Consider the following 19567-nt stretch of genomic DNA (forward strand, 5'->3'; position numbering starts at 1 on the left):
AGCGCTGGCCCCTGGCCTCTTAAGTGAGATGGGCGCACAACCCCAGAGTCTGTCAAGACTGGCCCGTATGGGCAGGGGTACCTTTACCTTTACCTTTACCTATCCACTTATTGGTACATAATCCATGTGACTTACAGCAGAACAATGTTTAGAAGCACAACATGGAGTAGTTCAAAATCATCAATGGACATCAAAATACAATGGGGAGGAGGAGCACTTTCTTTATGTAGAGCCTTTTTTGAGCTTACTGAAATTACCCGAATCTAATGCTCACCCTTTTTGGCCAAATTATGTTGCGAAAATTAAGGTTCGCATTAGATTTGATGGTACATTAGACTCGAGTAAATATGGTAGGTTCCAGCAGATGCTCTCAGCATCCTTAGAGGGGAGAAACATAGGAATAGCTCATATGGCATGTTGTTGTTGTTGTTGTTGAGTCATTTAGTCGTGTCCGACTCTTCGTGACCCCCTGGACCAGAGCACGCCAGGCACTCCTGTCTTCCACTGCCTCCCGCAGTTTGGTCAGACTCATGTTTGTAGCTTTGAGAACACTGTCCCACCATCTCGTCCTCTGTCGTCCCCTTCTCCTTGTGCCCTCCATATTTCCCAACATCAGGGTCTTTTCCAGGAAGTCTTCTCTTCTCATGAGGTAGCCAAAGTATTGGAGCCTCAGCTTCAGGATCTGTCCTTCTAGGGAGCACTCAGGGCTGATTTCCTTAAGATGGATCGGATTGATCTTTTTGCAGTCCGTGGGACTATGGATGAAATCAGGATATCATGCACTTTCTGTTGTTTTGCCCTTTATATATGATGCCCAGAGAAAAATTCCTCTTTCCTATTTTTTCTTGGTTCTCAGATCGACCCACCCCCCCATCCCAGAAGTGATAGTTGAGCTCTTAGCCAATAAATATATGCAAATTACAACACCTGGTAGCCAAATTTGCTCTGGGAGTTAAGAAGCTTTGCTCCAGTTATGTTAATGCATTGAAATTTTAAACTTTTATGCTATAAACTCTTACAGACTTTAGTTGTGTGATTTTGCCTTGCTTTTTCCCTTTGTCATTCATTGTGAAGGCCTCGGCTATATACAGTCAATTGGCATAATAGAGGCAACATAAAATAAAATTTAAAAGCCTGGGTGAATGAAAATATGTTTGCCTGTTGTTGCTGAGAAGGTATCAGGTGAGGAGGGTGCTGCTACCAAAAAAGTCCCTTTCCTGGGAAAGACTCTCTGTTTGAAATCCTGGCGATCTGCTGTCACTCGGCAACATGGAGCTCGGTAGACCAAGGCAGCTTCCTATAGCCCTAAACAGCTGGAGCAGGCCCCCTGAAGGTGGTCGTTAACATTTTGGGATTCCAGATGTTGGACTACAATTCCCGCCCGTCAGCTTTAACTGTTAGCCATGCTGACTGGGGTTTGTGGAAGATGTACTTCAGCAAAACCAGGAGGGCTGGGTGATACCCAGCTAACTCATTAACATCCATTGACATCAAGGGATATATAAACCAAACCCATTGATTTCAGGGGTTTTTGTCTGAGCATGACCAACACTGACCATCACCTGACTACAACCATACATAAGAGTCTACAAGGGTCTTACAGTCATCTTCAGAAATCTAGCCCTTTGGCTCACTCACTGGGGAGATCAGAGTGACTGGCTACCAGGCGCAGGGCTTTTTGGGTGGTGGCCCCATCCACATTTCCTGAATTCTCTTCCCATGAAGCTCTGTCCTGCCCTTCCTTCTCCTCCCTCCTTTCAAAGGGTGCTGAGACCTTTTCTGTCCCTCAAGGCCTCTCATTAGGAATTTCCACTGCCCTGGCATGTTTGGAGGGTAGAAGGTTTGCTGTTGCGCTGTATTTAATGGACACAACTAACTTAGGTCCGGTAGGTGGCGTAGCGTGGGGGATGCAGGGGGGGCCGGCCACACCGGGCGCAACATCTGGGGGTTAGGGAAATCCACGGGTTAGGGGGCGCAAATCCACGGTTAGGGGGCGCAAATCCATGGGTTAGGGGGCGCAAATTACTTGCCTTGCCCTGGGTGCTGATAACCCACGCTACGCCACTGGGTCCGGTAACTTCACTGGATCTACTCTGAGTAGGACTCAATTGACTAAAGCCTGTGGTCTTTACTTGTATTTAAAACCGGGTGGGGTTTTTTTTGTTTCGCATGAGCTGCTTTTGTGGGATGGTAATAACCGTACAGGCAACAACCTTTTTACGCTTGTCCGACATGTGCAGAACTATGCGCTTGTGCATCACCACAACCCAGAAGTGACTGGCAGAGTGGGGTAGGGGGCATAGCAGGGTGTAAGGAGCTCGTGCATGCTCCATTGACATGCATGGGTGGGGCGGGGCTGGGAATGTCCTCCCCACACAAAATGGTCGTTATCTGTAATAAAAATAAGTAAAGCCAATTGCACCCTCCCCTTCAAGACTATCCCCACGTAGCTCAGGCCATGAGGAAAGCCATGCATAGGGAGCAAGACACTAGGAGATACGTGGCCCAAAATTCCCTGCAGCTTCATCAACTCCAGATGTTTCAAGGGAGCCAAATTGTGGGTGAAAGGGAGAGGCGCATTGGCGCAAAATTACCCACAACCCAGCACACACTTCAATATGATTTCATTGCCCCCTTTGCAGTCGGCTGTGCAGACAGGCTGAAAATAAACTTGCCCCCTCCCCTCCCGATTCAAATTATAGTTTGGAGCCTGAGGGCGCGGTTGGAGAAATGCTTGCCTACCTTGTGGTCTCAGCGTGGCCACCAAGGAGAGCCTTCATGAATGCCAAAGCCACAGAGGCAACTGGCAGTTCTCAAGGGGCACAGCTGCAAAATTGCTGGCATGGGGAGTGAGATGTTCCTTCTCCCTGCCCTGCACACATCCTAGTATTGCACAAACCACTGAGACTTTTGTCACGAGGCAGAATGTGCTCACTAACAAATTTTTTTTTCTAAAAAACTAACCTGTTGCTTTTAAAGAATTTGTTGATCGGTAAACTCTGCATAACTTTTTCATGTAGCTCAAAACAGCCATTCGGAAGGAAGGAGGGAGAGGGAAATGTTTATTTCCTTTAATTATAAATGTTTACAACCTACTTACTTGAGTGGCCACATTATTAAGGGCTAAAGGGTATGAAAAGTATTGTGGGATTAATTTGGGGAGGGCTAGGGGTAAGTTATAAGGCACTAAATCAGTTTCTAACACGATTTTAAGCTTGAAATACACTATGGGTTCTGACCTACTCCAAGTAGACCCTTTGAAATTAATGGACCTAAGTAAGTCGCAATCATTCGTTCCAATAGGTCTACTCTGAATAGGACTAGCATTGGATACAACTCTTTTTTTGTTTTATTTAAAAAAGACACATGATGGCATTTAGCACATTTGCCCTCACAGCACCCCTGCAGTGTAGGCCAGTGTTCAGACCATGTGTCTTTATTTGCTTAAAATGAAAGATCAGCACGATACAGCCAAATGACCTGCGCAAAAGGTATCTGGTACTGTTGTACGGACGGGAAGCTGAGGCTGAAGGCAAATGCTTGTCCACCATGGACTCTGAGCTCAGGGCAGAATGGTGGGTAGCTGAAGCTAGAGAAAGACTTGGGTCACATTAGCCAGGATTCTCCTAAGGGCATACTACAATGAGGTCGTTACCCCCTGGCATCTCTGCACAGAAACCCTGGGAACTGGAGTGAAAGCCCAGTTCTCTTTTAGACCAGCAGTGTGATGCTTATGATTCCAGTCTTTTTCGGAAGGCAGGAAGCAGTAATGCAGTTAAGCACTTTCAAACTCTGGACTTAATGGTCTTATGGAACACACCCACCTGTAGGTGACATCTCCCCTCTTTGCTTTATTTAAAACGTGCTATGCCAGCCCCAGCTGCATTTAGGGGGGGGGCAGGCTCATTGTCCTGAGTGCGGTCCTGGCAGCACCAAGGGAGAACCTAGGAGCTGCATTTTACCAGGGCAGGCAATTTGCCCATCTACCATGTATTTCCTGCACTGACTGGCAGCTGCTGCCAAGGGTCAAGCAGAGGCATAATATCTTCTGCTTCCATTTTCTTTTTAAACTGGAGATGCCAAGGATTGATCCTCAGATCTTCTGAGTGCAAAGCAGTGGGTCAAATAATTCTAGCCTCCCTTTTCTATATATTTTTAAAGCTTTTCTACCCCACTTGCCTGCTGAGGTGTTCTGGAGAACTTGAAAGCTTGGCACATTTTTATGAGTTTTAAAATGTATTTTTTGATTATGTCTTGATAGCTTTGTCTCATTCATTTAATATGGCTGCAAAGTGGGAGCTTGGATGACTGACCTGATGTTCCTTTCTCTCTCTCTCTCTCTCTCTCTCTCTCTTTCTGGCCACAGTTGTTTGATGCACACGATCTATACACGGGAGACAATTTCCCCCAGGTGCTGAATACCCTTGCAGCTATAAACAAGGCTACAGAAGGTAAGAAGAAGGGGGGGAATAGTTGAATTGAATGAAATGTTCGCTGTGCCAATGGAATGATAAAATTAAATACACTATTGAAGTCGTACAACTGGTTAAAAAAAATTTAATCTGAGAATCCAACAAAACATTTCTCCTAACCTGCACTGAAGTCAGATAATTTTTAAAAAATTTTTGCAACCTCCTGTGTAATATGGGAAGAAACATTCCTGAAGCAAAACAATTCCAGATCTGCAGAAGATCTTCCTAGCAGGGTTCTTCATAGGGGGAGAATCAGTCCCTCTCTGTGCTCTCATGATACAAGTTACAAAGCAAAAGAACCTGATCAACAGACTCTGTTGCTGCAGCTACGCACAGAAAATGACATTCGTTGACCAGGATATTATTAAATCATCTGTTTATCAATGCAGAGAGTAGCACATGAATGCTCTCCTTGATTTGGAGACAGTCAGTTTATGCATGTATGAAGCACTAACAATTCCGTAATTTAGGATATTATTAAGGAGTAATGGAGAACAAAATCCATCAGCTGCAGTTCTCAGATACTGTATATCTAAGCCTATCTATCTCTGTGATAATAAGAGAATTAGGCCTTCTTTCAACTGTCAGTTGTTCACACACCCAAAAGAGTTTTCTCCATATGCCTTTTCGGCTGAATGTCTCTACCAGAAGCATCTCCCAGCCCCCATCATTGCAGCGTTTGCACTTCCCCATTGGTAGTTTCAGTGCGAGATCCAATTTCGGTTCATCAGGTGCAAAGCAGGCAATGTCCCTTGTGCCTTTAAAGAGGTGTGGCCAATTTGCTGAAGCAGCCTGTCAGTGCAGAAGTGAGAAAGCGCAGCATCTTTTTCCTCTACAGCGCAACTGCTTCATGTACAACTGAGTTCTTTCTTTTGTTGTGAAGAAGCAGGAGCAATCAGAACACGCACACACAAACATCCTCCTGCAATGGTACAGTCTTGGAGAAGCCGCGCCACCTAATTGTTGAGTATATAAATTGGCTTTTGCACCAATCCAACGAGGAGAATATATTCCTTTTGTTATTGTACCCCTATATTAAATTTTATAGTCCTATTCTTTTTTCCCCTTTAACCAAACTCTCATGACCTGGACTGTTAAGCAGGGCAAATCCCATATCTAAATGCTAGGAAACAAACCTTACATTTAAACAGCTCAGGACCACAATACTCAAGGACCGCCTCTCCCCATATGAACTGACCTGCACCCAGTGATCATCACCTGAGGCCCTTCTTCACGTGCCTCTTCCATGAGAGGTCTGTAGGGTGGCAACATGAGAATGGGCCTTCTCTGCAATGGCTCCCCATCTGAGGAATCCTCTCCCCAGGGATGTTCGCCGGGTGCCTTCATTATAGATATTTATGCACTAGGTGAAAATGTTCCTTTTCAACGAGGTCTTTAACTGATTATTGTTCTATGGCCTTTTACATGCACGTGGGGGGGAGGAGTTGTTTTGTTTTTGTTTGAACTATTTATCTTTGTGCTTTTATCCTGTATTTTTATCTTGTGAACTTCCCTGAGATCTTTGCATAAAGGGAGGTACATATTGCTCTGCTTTCCTTTGGACCACTTCAGCAAGGCCAAGGGGTGTGTGTGTGTGTCTTGTTGTCAGGGTTGTGCCTGGAGAGGTCACTTTGGCACTGCTAATGCAATGGTTTGACTTCACCCCCCAGAGATGCAGTCCATTGTCTCTTGAGAAGAAGCTGGTAAAAGGCTACCACTCAGTGGATTTGTAACTGGCTGACTGACCGAACCCAAAGGGTGCTGATCAATGGTTCCTCTTCATCCTGGAGAAGAGTGACTAGTGGGGTGCCACAGGGTTCTGTCTTGGGCCCTGTCTTATTCAACATCTTTATCAGAGACTTGGATGATGGACTCAAGGGCATTTGCAGATGACACCAAACTGGGAGGGGTGGCTAACACCCCAGAGGACAGGATCACACTTCAAAACGACCTTGACAGATTAGAGAACTGGGCCAAAACAAACAAGATGAATTTTAACAGGGAGAAATGTAAAGTATTGCACTTGGGCAAAAAAAATGAGAGGCACAAATACAAGATGGGTGACACCTGGCTTGAGAGCAGTACATGTGAAAAGGATCTAGGAGTCTTGGTTGACCACAAACTTGACATGAGCCAACAGTGTGACGCGGCAGCTAAAAAAGCCAATGCAATTCTGGGCTTCATCAATAGGAGTATAGCATCTAGATCAAGGGAAGTAATAGTGCCACTGTATTCTGTTCTGGTCAGACCTCACCCGGAGTACTGTGTCCAGTTCTGGGCACCACAGTTCAAGAAGGACACTGACAAACTGGAACATGTCCAGAGGAGGGCAACCAAAATGGTCAAAGGCCTGGAAACGATGCCTTATGAGGAATGGCTAAGGGAGCTGGGCATGTTTAGCCTGGAGAAGAGGAGGTTAAGGGGTGATATGATAGCCATGTTCAAATATATAAAAGGATGTCACATAGAGGAGGGAGAAAGGTTGTTTTCTGCTGCTCCAGAGAAACGGACACGGAGCAATGGTTCCAAACTACAAGAAAGAAGATTCCACCTAAACATTAGGAAGAACTTCCTGACAGTAAGAGCTGTTTGACAGTGGAATTTGCTGCCAAGGAGTGTGGTGGAGTCTCCTTCTTTGGAGGTCTTTAAGCAGAGGCTTGACAACCATATGTCAGGAGTGCTCTGATGGTGTTTCCTGCTTGGCAGGGGGTTGGACTCGATGGCCCTTGTGGTCTCTTCCAACTCTATGATTCTATGATTCTATGAGACAGAAGGATGCCATCAGCCTACTGGTGTGAGTGAAATTTACCGTGACATAGCTGTAAATTGGTACCTCAGTGTGAAAGGGGGCAGAAGCACTAGCCTTACAGGGTTCATCCATACTTTTGCTTGATCTGTATTCTGATTGTATTGTGTACTGATTGGGGGTTGGACTAAATGACCCTTGGGGTCCCTTCCAACACTACCATTTTATGGTTTTCTGGGCCCAATATCTTTTCTCATTATTACATGGCTGTGCTTTGCAAAAATCTTAACTTACCTGCTGAATTGTGGAAAATCCAGAGAGAGGTTTTGCTTAACCAAGCTTCAGTTCAGCAGGTAAGACTGGGTTTTTTGCAAAGCTCAACCATGGAACAAGAAAAGCGCTCAGACCAGGGGGAATTAATAGGTGTGCAGTACGATCAGCTTCTCATGCAAAAGTGTGGCTGAACCCTGAATAAATAAAACTAACAAAATAAACCCCACGTGTGAATGCAACCCTATTGTTACTGGAGAAGGCAGCAAATCCAGAGCTCTTATTATTGCCAGATATTTGGCAAGCAGTGCCCTTCCTGCCGAGTTGTCTGGCTGGCAAAGCGCAATGGAACCCAATATTTAAAGTTTAAATCCTTACAAAATGCAAACAGTGAATTGTCAATGTATGTTGCCGAACAGACGTTTCAGCTAAATTCTAACCAGATTCTAATAATAGACTTTGGCTCCAGTGTCTCAGCATGCATCATTTTGCTTGCAGAGTTCTGTCTAGAATAAATCAATGGACTGTTTGGGAGAAAGCATGTCAGGGTAGTGCCTTGTTACGGCTGTGAGTTCTGTATTTGTGGTTGGTATTTAGATACTGGTGGTTGCTGATCTTTTGTTTTCTGCCGGAAGGAACTGGGAAACAGGCAATGAAACCACAGACCTTTGCAGTTCAGTACAGCTTATCAAGAAATGGTGAAGAGATATCTTTTGGACAGAGAGGGGCATTGTTATAATACCTGAGGCATAGGCCCTCAACACAAAACCTGCATAGAATTTGCATATGCTAACGTAGATATATGAGGTTATATGCACTGTTATTCATACACATAGGAGACCCATTGAAATTAATGGACACTATTAACTTAGGTCCATTAATTTTAATTATTTTTACTCTGAGTAACAAAAAGAAGGTCCCCAAATATGAATACCAAAAGACCAAAAGCAAAAGAAAGGATATAATGGAATCATAGACTTGTGGAGTTGGAAGTGACTATAATGGTCACCTAGTTCAACCCGCTAAATAATGAATAATGATTATTTAAACATGCACTTGGAGTATATGCATATTCAAATAGTCATTATTTTTAAAATCTTTTCATTGTATCTTGAATTCCTGTGACCTTGTATTTTTGCTCTTCTCTCAGTAAAACATAGTGGCCTACAGCCATGTATATGTGTGTAATTATATTACTAGCAAAAAGTGCCTAGCATTGCTCAGGTATGATAAGAAAACAAATCAAAAGAGTGCAATTTTGAAAGGGTCATCTTGATATCCAAATATATCCCCACTCCTCCATTTCAGGAACCATCACAACATACAGTGGCGTAGCGTGGGTTATCAGCACCCGGGGCAAGGCAAGTAATTTGCGCCCCCTAACCCATGGATTTGTGCCCCCTAACCCGTGGATTTGCGCCCCCTAACCCGTGGATTTCCCTAACCCCCAGATGTTGTGCCCGGTGCGGCCGGCCCCCCCTGCACCCCCCACGCTACGCCACTGACAACATATGGGTGACTGCATCTTCAGAGGTGTCCAAACCAGTGAAGCTTGGAATGGTTTGGTCCACCATCTTGATTCAAAATGGTGTCTAGTGGTATTCAAATGTATACCGAAACCTGCTCCCCCCCCCATGTTGGGCAACATTATCAAAATGCGTATGCTGAACTTTACAAGAAGATAATTTCTTTATCTCAGCAGTGAGAGTTAGCAACTTATGAGGAAGCCATGCATAGGTAATGTTAGGTGCTGCCCTTCCCCAGTTATAGATGTGTGCAGGAGAGGATCAGGTATCCTGCCCCGGGCAGAGTTCACACAGAGAACTGGGAAAGCAAAGTGAGAGTTCAGGCAAGGAACTAGACCCATGGAGACCTCTGGCTGGATCTGTATGACCAAGAGAAGTAGACCAGCAAAATGCTAGAGCCAACTGAAGGAGGCTGCAGGCAGGTCAAGATGGAGTCTCTGATGCCTGGGGATATCAATGGCCGTCGGACGAGCTACTGAGGGTCCCCTTACACTGAGGGTTTCAACAGGGTGGTGTCTTCTGGAGGTAACTCCTGCCCTTGGGACTTCCTTGTCTCCTCTTCATCACAGAGGGTCTGTCTTCTGGGGTGTGACACCTTGCTGGTAAGAAATAATAAAAAGGGGAAGAAATAATAATTAGGCCCCCTAATAATTAGGGTTGGTGATAGAGCATCTGCTTTGCCTGCAGAAGGTCCCAGGTTCAATCCGGGGCATGTCCATAGACCTGGGCATGTCCCTGCCTCAGATGCTCCAGAGCTGCTGCCAAGTGGTGCAGATGCTACTGAGCCAAATGGGCCAGTGGTCTGATTTGGAATAAGACAGCTTCGTTTCTGGTACTAAGGCTCAATGTTAGAACACTTGCATTGCCTTCAGAAAGGCCCAGGTTCAATCCCCTGGGGCACCTCCAGGTCGGGCTGGGAATGTCCCCTGTCTCAAATGCTTGAGAGCAGCTGCCAGCCAGTGTAGTCAATACAGAGCTAGACGGACCCATGGTCTGTAAGGCAGCTTCCTGTGTTCCCATGAAACGACACGCTGGCAGCCCTTGGGCAGCAGGAACTGTGTGAGGTTGGATCATCTTTTGCCCTCCAACAGCAAGCCATCCTTGGCAGCATGCCACCCTGGAGGGAAAATAACGTGGGCTGTGAACGTGATGCATCTTCAGCAAGCAGCTTCCTTGGAGCACACGATGTAAGTTCGGTATTTTGATCTTTCAGGATTCGCCTTTGAATCCGAGGGGGGAAATGAAACTCCAGAGTGTTGCATTGCATAGAATGTGATTGCAAGATTCGGGGGGGGGGGCAGTATATAGCACTGATGTGTTGTGGGGAGGGTTGCCTTCCACAGTCAGTGGAAGGAAGGCGGCAGTGCAAGGGCGGTGGGTTGGAAACAGAACCCCTCCATCTGCAATCCCTCCCACTTCTCCGCAAACAGCTGTGGTGACTTGCATCAAATGTCAGCATGTTTTTCAGTCGTGTGCAGAGTGTGGGTTTTGCGTACAATCCGTTGTTCTGCCAAAATCCAGGGTCCTGTTTGGCAAGCGAATCATGCAGAGCAGTGAGCAATTCGACCCGCTCTCTGTGGAAGAAACCCTCCCCTCCCCTCCCCTGATCTTGGAAATGGCTTGCAACAAAATTGCTCTCCATAGGAGAGGCCCCTGGAAAGCTTGGTATAGTTGCAGCAAGGGCAAGAGCAAGAGCAGGGAGGTACAGGGTTTTCTCCTTCCACCCCCAGCCCACCTAGCCAAGGAATCTGCCACTTTGGTGTGCGAGCACATGCCCCATCTTATGTGGGAACAAGTCTGCACTTTGCTATAGGTCAGAGGGAGAGTGCATGATTTGAACGCCAAAGGTCCATCTCCAAGTAGGGCTGCAGATGTCTCCATCTGAAATCCTGGAAGGTGTTGCAAGCCACTTGTAGTGTTTCTCAAGCTTGGGTTGCACTACAACTCCCATCATCCCTAGCTAGCAGGACCAGTGGTCGGAGATGATGATGGGAAATGTAGTCCAACAACAGCTGGAGACCCAAGTTTGAGAAACACTCCCACAGTGTAGACACTACTGAGCTAGATGGACCCATGGGCTGATTCAGGATAGGGCAGTTTCCGATGTTCCTATGACATACTGTAGAGGAAGAGCTGTGGCTCAGTGGTAGAGCAACTGTACACTTCCTGCCTGACAGTCCATGTGAAACATTACTGAGATAGGTGAACCAAAAGTTCCATGACCCTACAAACTTTTTGTTACGAGATTTCCGATCAGTGCAAGGAGAATTTAAGCCGTCAGACTCACTGGGCTTTAAAAGAAAACCAAACAAAAACCATAGGGTTTGTATCCAGTGCTAGTCCTACTCAGAGGAGACCTGCTGAAGTTAATGGACACGAGTAACTTGGGTTCATTCATCTCAGTGGATCAGCTGCATGCAACCCTAAATGGAGTAGGAATCGAAATCGAAACGTAACTTCTGCTAAAGAAGTGCTAAAGAGACGACTGTGCAGACTTTAATGCCACAGTAGCTAAAATATATTTAAATGACACAATAAAATAATGAATACAAATACTTAAAATGCAACAATATATCCAAATGAATTCTTTGATCCACAAATGAGTGTGAGAAACAGTAAGACCAAACATGTTTCAACCTAGGGGTGTCTTCTTCAGTGGTCCACAATTCCTGCCTCCCTACAATTTATCACAGAAAGGCTAAAAGAGTATTAGGCAGATTCATGACACTGTGCATGTTAACCAAGATGGCTAAATTTATTTTAACTCATAAAATGCATATATATACTCCTTGATTGTTAAAAAAAAAGTCAGAGGATTATGTAAAAAATAAAACAATAAATTTATCAGTAAAAATGATTTAAAACATTCATAAATCATTACCTCAACATTCTGCATGTCTGGATAGACTTTTCTAAGCAAGTAATGTTTTTAACAGGTGGTGCCTGCTTATATCAATAGGCAGGGAGTTCCAAAGAATGAGTGCAATCACACTAAAATAACAACTTCTTATAAATGCAGAATGAGTATTATGTTGCACCTGTAACAGTGCAGGTTGCACAGATTGAAGCCGTTGAGTGGGCATATATGTGAGTAAAGCAATCTTGCAGGTGAGTTGTTAAGAGCCTTATAACAGTGGTTCTCAAAGGTGTGATGTGCCACACTGGTGTGGCAGGAGAGGATGGCAAGTGTGGCAGGACAACCAACATCATATTTTGGGAATGATTCATGTTCTTGCGTAGCTCAGCTGCATTGTTCTTTTACTTCCTGGATGTCCCATGATTATAAAGTAAAAAAGGGTAAAGGGACCCCTGACCATTAGGTCCAGTCATGACTGACTCTGGGGTTGTGACGCTCATCTCGCTTTACTGGCCAGCTTCCGGGTCATGTGGGTACTCAGATATATTTTTCTTAATACACATCCTGTTTTCCTGTTTTCACCAGCTGTGTCACTGAGTATAATGTCAAGGCTCTTTTGCAAAGCACCTGGCTTTGCAGCTTATCTCCTTCTGCATCCCAGGGCAACTGCGTAGGATGATTAACGTGAATGAAAAGATGAGCTGTTGCTGGCTGGTAGGTAGGCACTGGGTGGTATCAGACCTCCAAGTGTCTCCATTTTCCAGAGACACTCCCAGATTTACAGATGCCGTCCCGGTTTCTGATTTGATCCCAGAATGTCCTGCTTTTTCTTAGGAAGTCCCTATTTGCATCAGATAAATATACTGGAGGGTATGGTAAAGGTAAAGGGACCCCTGACCATTAGGTCCAGTCGTGGCCCACTCTGAGCTTGCGGCGCTCATCTCGCTTTATTGGCCAAGGGATGACTAAGCATGACTAAGCCGCTTCTCGTGAACCAGAGCAGCGCACAGAAACGCCGTATACCTTCTCGCTGCAGTGGTACCTATATATCTACTTGCACTTTGACATGCTTTCGAACTGCTGGGTTGGCAGGAGCAGGGTCTGAGCAACGGGAGCTCAGCCCGTCACGGGGATTCGAACCGCCGACCTTCTGATTGCCAAGTCCTAGGCTCTGTGGTTTAACCCACAGCGTTGTGTTCTATTATAAATCAAGCACTGCTGGGAGTTGTTTCATTTTCCAATGTACTTCTTATCAATTAAAAAGTCATTGTGGCATGAACAAATTTTTAATCTGAAAGTGTGGCGCAGAGGAAAAAAGTTTGAGAACCACTGCTTTGTTGTCTACCAGCTCCTTCTGGTTTGCCCGCGGACTGTCTCGCCAGAGTGGTGCATACTCTAGTTATCTCTCGCTTGGACTACTGCAATGCGCTCTACGTGGGGCTACCTTTGAAGGTGACCCAGAAACTGCAATTAATCCATGTGGCAGCTAGACTGGGGACTGGGAGTAGCCACTGGGACCAGATAACACTGGTCCTGAGAGATCTGCATTGGCTCCCAATACATTTCCAAGCACAATTCAAAGTGTTGGTGCTGACCTTTAAAGCCCTAAATGGCCTCGGTCCAGTATACCTGAAGGAGCGTCTCCACCCCCATTGTTCTGCCCGGACACTGAGATCCAGCTTTGAGGACCTTCTGGCACTTCCCTCCCTGCAAAAAGTGAGGTAACAGGAAACCAGGCAGAGGGCCTTCTCGGTAGTGGCACCTGCCCTGTGGAACGGCCTCCCAGCAGATGTCAAGGAAATAAACAACTATCTGACTTTTATAAGACATCTGAAGGCAGCCCTTTGTAGGGAAGTTTTTGATCTTTTATTGTGTTTTTAATATTCTGTTGGGAGCTGCCCAGAGTGACTGAGGAAACCCAGCCAGATGGGTGGGGTATAAATAAAATTATTATTTTTATTATTATTACACCATGAACTTGGCCAAGTAGCACATTGGCAAGCATTGCAGATTTCTGAACACAGGCATTGTATGCTGACAAGGCCTCATTCCTGTAAACAATTGCAGTGCAGCATTCTGCACTAACTGCAGCTCCAGATCAAGTGCAAGGGAAGTCCCACATAGAGCACTGCAGTACTCCAGCGTTGAAGTAACCAGTGCACGAGGCAGGATACCTCTGGATACTGGCCACTGTGAAGCAACAGCCAGGGTGGGCTCTTGCCTTCAAGACCCAGTTATCGGCTTCCCATAACAGGCATTGCTTCGAAGGGCTGCTGGCCTGACCAGCAGAGTGGCTCTTCTTACATTCCCAGTGCTGACTTTTACAGTATTCATGTTGTTTTCTTTGTCTTTAAACAGATCGGAGCGCCACCAGGCCATGCTTCAATCTGTTGCCGCCTAGTTCCGCTGCGGGTGACGGCCATCCCTCGATGCAAACAACATCTCCTAAGTCGCCGAAAGCACTGCACGGGCAGTCAAAAGTAGTGGTAGGTTTTGTTCAAAATCTACCCCAGAATCCTGGGGAGACAGAAAGTTAAGAAGAAGCAAGGAGTCTAAGGTTTCAGCCTATGCAAGTTCTGTGGCCTGGGGGGGGGGGAGGAAGGTCTAAGGGGCAGAGAAATTTCCCAGCTTCAAGCCCACTTTCCCCAAGAATAAGCTGCTGCCTCCTCCCCACCCCACCAGAAAACCTCCCCCACAAATCTGCAGCATGGGAATGCTAACATTGGTCTACCCTACAGGGTTGTTGCAAGGGCAGGTGAAAGTGCATAGCTGAAGCATATGAATGTAGGGATGGCCTTCAGCTTAAACAGCTACTGGCCACGATTGAGATGTTCTACCTCCACTCATTCAAATGTAGCTTTGCCTCTGAATGCTAGTTGCTGGGAGCCACAAATGGGGAGTGTTGTCGCTGAGCTCAAATCCTGCCTGTGGTCGTCCCCTTAGGATGTCGACTGCGAGAACAGGATGCTTCCTGATCTGGCAAGGCTCTTCTAGCATTCATCATTTCTGCAGAGCACTTTTGAGAGTAAAAAATGCTGCTTAAAAGCTGGGGAACTTGAGATGGCTCAGTCAGTAGAGCACAAGACTCTTAATCTCAGGTTGCAGGTTCGAGCCCATGGTTAGGTGAAAGATTTCTGCATTGCAGGGGGTTGGAATCGATGAACCTCACGGTTCCTTCCAGCTCTATGATTCTATGATTTTATTTTTCCCGACCGCAATGACTTGCCTACCCCAAACATGCAGAACTTATTGTCAGGGGCTGGCAGGATGCTGTGTGCACGGGGTTGGAGTCTGACTATGAATTTGTGGGGAAGTGTATCAGCCAGGAGGAAAAAGTCACAGACAGGGGAAGCTTCAGAGCTGTAGGATGCAGCACTGGAGGAAGAGGAGGAAGAGGCAGGTTGGGCAAGTGAAGGGCTGGATGCTTCCCCGCCCTTTCTTGCACTGTTGTTTCCCAGAACCAGGAGGGGATTGAAGAGGGAAGCACAGCGGCAGCTTCCATGCAGGTGGAAGGAGTGTGTGGCCCTCTGTTGCTGCAGGTGCTCCGTAGAGCACAGACCTGGGAATAGCTGCCTAGATGCTAGATTGGTTGATTAGATATCCAGAGCTGTAGAAGCAGCTGTTAATGTTCTCCTTGACAACAAAAAGTTACCCTTCAGCAGTGCTGAGAAGCGGCCTTGGCATTTATTTCCTTGTTTGTTTGTTTGTTTGTTTGTTTGTTTGTTTGTTTGTTTCCATCATCATTTATCTTGATGTTCCTGTGCATTAGGAGATGACTGAAAATGGCAATCACCAGATGTTGGTCAAGGTCCGATTCCAGTTTAAGCAGACCAATGAAGACGAGCTGTCAATCAATAAAGGCGACATCATTAACGTCACCCGGGTCGAGGAAGGAGGCTGGTGGGAGGGGACCCTTAATGGGAAGACAGGCTGGTTCCCCAGTAACTACGTCAGAGAAATTAAATCTACTGGTAAGAGAACCCAATTGGTATTAATATTAACTGTTACTCTTTTTCTTCTTCCGCTTATGGGGCTGCATACTTTTTGTAAGCAGCTGCCCCCAATATGATTCATTTGGATGGGCAGGATGTAAGGTTAATAAACGAAATGCATTTTTTTTTTTTTTTGCTGTTTTCCCTACTATATGATTTTTAGAGCACACTTCCCCCTAATGTGTGCCTTTTGTGCACAATGGTTGGAGAACTGTATCACAAAATTTGGAAAACCTGCAAATACCAAAGGATGGCTGTGTTCCAGTTCCCATGTTGTTTTGATAGGTACAAATCAGGAAGGTTTGCATTAAAATCTGTGGCAGACCAAATTTCGCCTCCATCCCTTACCAAAAAGGATGATATGAGTTGTAATTTAGCAATATCTGCAGGGCCACAGATTCTACATTCCTACATTAAACCGTGTGGCTGCCCATATCTCAATAAGACCGGAACCTTCATATGGTCTGTCTCTTTGTATGTTCGTTGAAATTGGGATGGTGATGATATCAATTTAAGGATTTTGTTCGAGGCCCCCTGGCTTTGCTTTCATAGTTTTCAGTCTCACTGTAAGGAGCAGAGAATGCTTCCTTGTTTCTGTTCCAAAATGGACCATTTGGGTTTGTCACCCAGCTTTAAGGAAATAAGGCCAAACAGCCCCAAGTTTATCATTACAGCCATCGAGTCATGTGTTCCTTGTATCAGGGCAGCAAAGCTCTTACTGAGATGGTGATCATACTCCCGCCCACAAAGACAACGTCTCCAAGACAGGCTTTGATCTGTTCCAGCGTGGCTGTCATATGATGGTCATCTCTCTTGGCATCCTGGGATGTCCTGGGGGCTCAAAGGCTGGCTTGCCACTGTCCTGCTTGTAGGGACGTCTTGGAAGTGCCACAGGGGCTGCCCTCTTATGGAGCCAGGACGCGCTGCAAGGGAATGAGCAATAAATAGAGGCAGAGTGTGACCTTGGGGGGAAATCAGATGGCTCTGCTCATTGCTGCTTTCACTCCTGCCTTGTTCTCTGGGCAAACAAACCATAGGCTCTTTATGCATTAGGTTTCTAACACTGGGTTGCAAGCTCTTCGGGGCAGGGAGCTGTCCTTACAGCAATGCTTTTAAAGAATGACAATGTAATATATACCGTAATAACATTGCAATCGAACAGATACAAGTATGGATACAAATAAGGAAATAAAAGGAGCAAGTAAATCCGAAACGGATACCTCAGACCTGGGATTAAATGAAGCTCTCGTGACTTTTTCCAGGCCACACGGCTTAACAGCCTTGCTCTGCGTTCTCTACAACTGCTTTTGCCTGGCTGGAATGTGCCCTTAAATAATGCCTTCTGTTTGTTTTATTTTGTTTAACTTTTAGAAGACCTCTGAAGGCAGCCCTGTTTAGATAAGTTTTTAATGTTTGAAGTTTTATTCTGTTTTTAGTGTTCTGTTGGGAGCCACCCAGAGTGGCTGGGGAAACCCAGCCAGGTGGGCAGGGTATAAATAATAAAATTATTATTGTTGCTGTTGCTGTTGCTGTTTTGTTTGTTTGTTTTGTTTATTTGCTTCCTTGCTTGGATGAGAGATGGGCAGGGGGAGGGTTGAGATTTATTTATTTCATAAAAGTTACACACAGCTTGATTGTAAAAACCCAACCTCAAAGTGGTTTACAAAAAGAATAAAACAACGAAATTCTCAGCTAAAAACAACAGTGTAAAAACCTTCAAAAATAATAAAAGCCAATGATAAACTAAAAACCAAATTAAGGCACATGTCAGCATTCTACATGTCTGGAGAGGCTTTCCTAAACAAAAGTCTTTCTTAGCAGGAATTGAGAAGTGCACAGTGAAGGCACCCACCTCATGTCAATAGGCAGGGAGTTCCGAAGATTGGGTTCTGTCACTCTAACAGGTTGCAAATGTAAAAACCTCTGGCTTTTGTGTAGCTGGAATATGGCCAGTTTTACAAATGTGAGAGTCACCCTGGTACACCAGGGTTGTACTGGGTGGTTTAAAAAAATTGCTGTAAATTTTTTATTATTATTATTATTTTTAAATGCTGGTGCTGCTCCTTCAGGAACCTCTAAAACTACCCAGTTTGCTGGCTTTAATGAAAGGACCTATTGTCAACATCAGTCAATGCTACAGCCTGGCAATTGCAATCTGTTTCTTGCCTGCACAGTTGTTTAAATTTTGCTTGAGATGCCAGCTCTTCTCACCTGGCAGAATAAGAATTCCCACTGCTTCTCTTCCAGATAAACCACTTTCTCCAAAAGCTTTGAAAGCAGTTGAAAGCCCTCAGCTCACCAAAAATTACTATGCTGTGGTAAGTTCGTTAAGTCCCCATTATCACTCAGTGCTATTAATTAGACTTATTACTCTTATTATCCACAGGGGAGTTGTTGTTGTTGTTGTTGTTGTTGTTGTTGTTGTTGTTGTTGTTTGGAAGACTGCAGGTATAGTCCTTGAGGTCTTACGATATTCTCATTTGAACCAGAGAAGTTACTAAGAGTTCCAAATGGGAGAATATTTCCCTCACGGCATTTGAACATTTGCTGTCATCATTTATATATAAAGTAAATAAAAAAAATATGTAAATATTTATTTCTTTATTTTTAAGATGCATTATATGTTTTGCCACAAGATTTAGAGAAGTACCAAAAAACTTTTCGAGGGAATTATTTACCGAGCGTTCATTCTGACTTGCTTGCGGGGAGGAGGTTAGACGATGATGCATCAAGCAACTGTTACCCTACCTTCTAGTGCATTTTCCTCATCACTTTCCTTCCTGCAAAAGGTCCAGCTTTCCAAGGGGAAACAGGTTTTGTTGCACAGGGCCATTGAATGAGCATTGATTGCTTCATCTAAATTGATGTGACTGAATCCCAAGATCACCACATTCTGGAAGTGACCAGAGAGCTCCCCCTGGAGGCATTTACACAAGCATTCTGCCGTGTGCAGAATGATTTAAGAGTGGAGCAAAGTCTGAACCACATGCTCCTGCTGAAAATATATATATAAAATATCACACACACACATATAATATTATCACATAATCTTAATATAAAATCATAATATCACACAATCATAATACACGATCACACTATCATAATATGATATCACATAATGATATCGTACATAAAATCATCACACAGTCATATCATGTAATATGATCATTAGTGAAGGAAACTAACCCCTTCCTATATCCATTTACTCGATGACCTGGAGCATGGAAGGCAGATTGAGGCAGTCTCTTGGCTGCACAAGCACAGTGTAACAGCCTGCCCATGTGTGTTAAATATTGGGGCAGGGGAACCTAATCTTCCCTTTGAAATCTGAAGTTCACTGAGAAATGCTGGCAAGCAGCCATCTGGGCAGAAGCTAGCAAATTTGGCTACCCCAGTGATCTGCCCCAGGGCTCCCATTTAATGAGATCATTTTGTATGTCTCTGCTTACCCTTCCTTTCTCTCTAAATCTGCTTGACCTACCATTGAGACATCTTGGTGCTATGTGGCTGAGTTTGACACACAGGATGTGACACTAATGGGGTAGGAAAATGCTCTGGACTTAGAACAGAGTGGGCCTCGAGAACCAGGAGGCAGAATACATTGGCATTTAAAACAGATCTGTATCGTTGTGTTGAATTCCCTGGCTTGGTGGTTCTAGCACAAGCAGAGTCTTTTGAACAGAAACCGAAGAGAGGAATGAACA

General features: G+C 45.0%; 1 protein-coding gene across 3 annotated transcripts in view; it reads left to right on the top strand.

Moving 5' to 3' along the window:
- ARHGEF6 (Rac/Cdc42 guanine nucleotide exchange factor 6) overlaps positions 1 to 19567 on the top strand; it is an 81272-nt gene that overhangs the window by 26437 nt on the left and 35268 nt on the right. For all 3 annotated transcript variants that reach the window (XR_013835034.1, XM_079962764.1, XM_079962765.1), the window contains 4 exons: positions 4367 to 4451; positions 14230 to 14357; positions 15641 to 15842; positions 18111 to 18181. Coding sequence is in view for 2 of the 3 variants with exons in the window: in XM_079962764.1 (XP_079818890.1) it covers positions 4367 to 4451; positions 14230 to 14357; positions 15641 to 15842; positions 18111 to 18181 (486 nt within the window). In the remaining variant the exon portion in view is untranslated. The remainder of the gene's footprint in view (positions 1 to 4366; positions 4452 to 14229; positions 14358 to 15640; positions 15843 to 18110; positions 18182 to 19567) is intronic.

The sequence above is a fragment of the Podarcis cretensis genome (genome assembly GCF_951804945.1).
Source record: "Podarcis cretensis genome assembly, chromosome: Z".
Taxonomy (NCBI): Eukaryota; Metazoa; Chordata; class Lepidosauria; order Squamata; family Lacertidae; genus Podarcis; species Podarcis cretensis.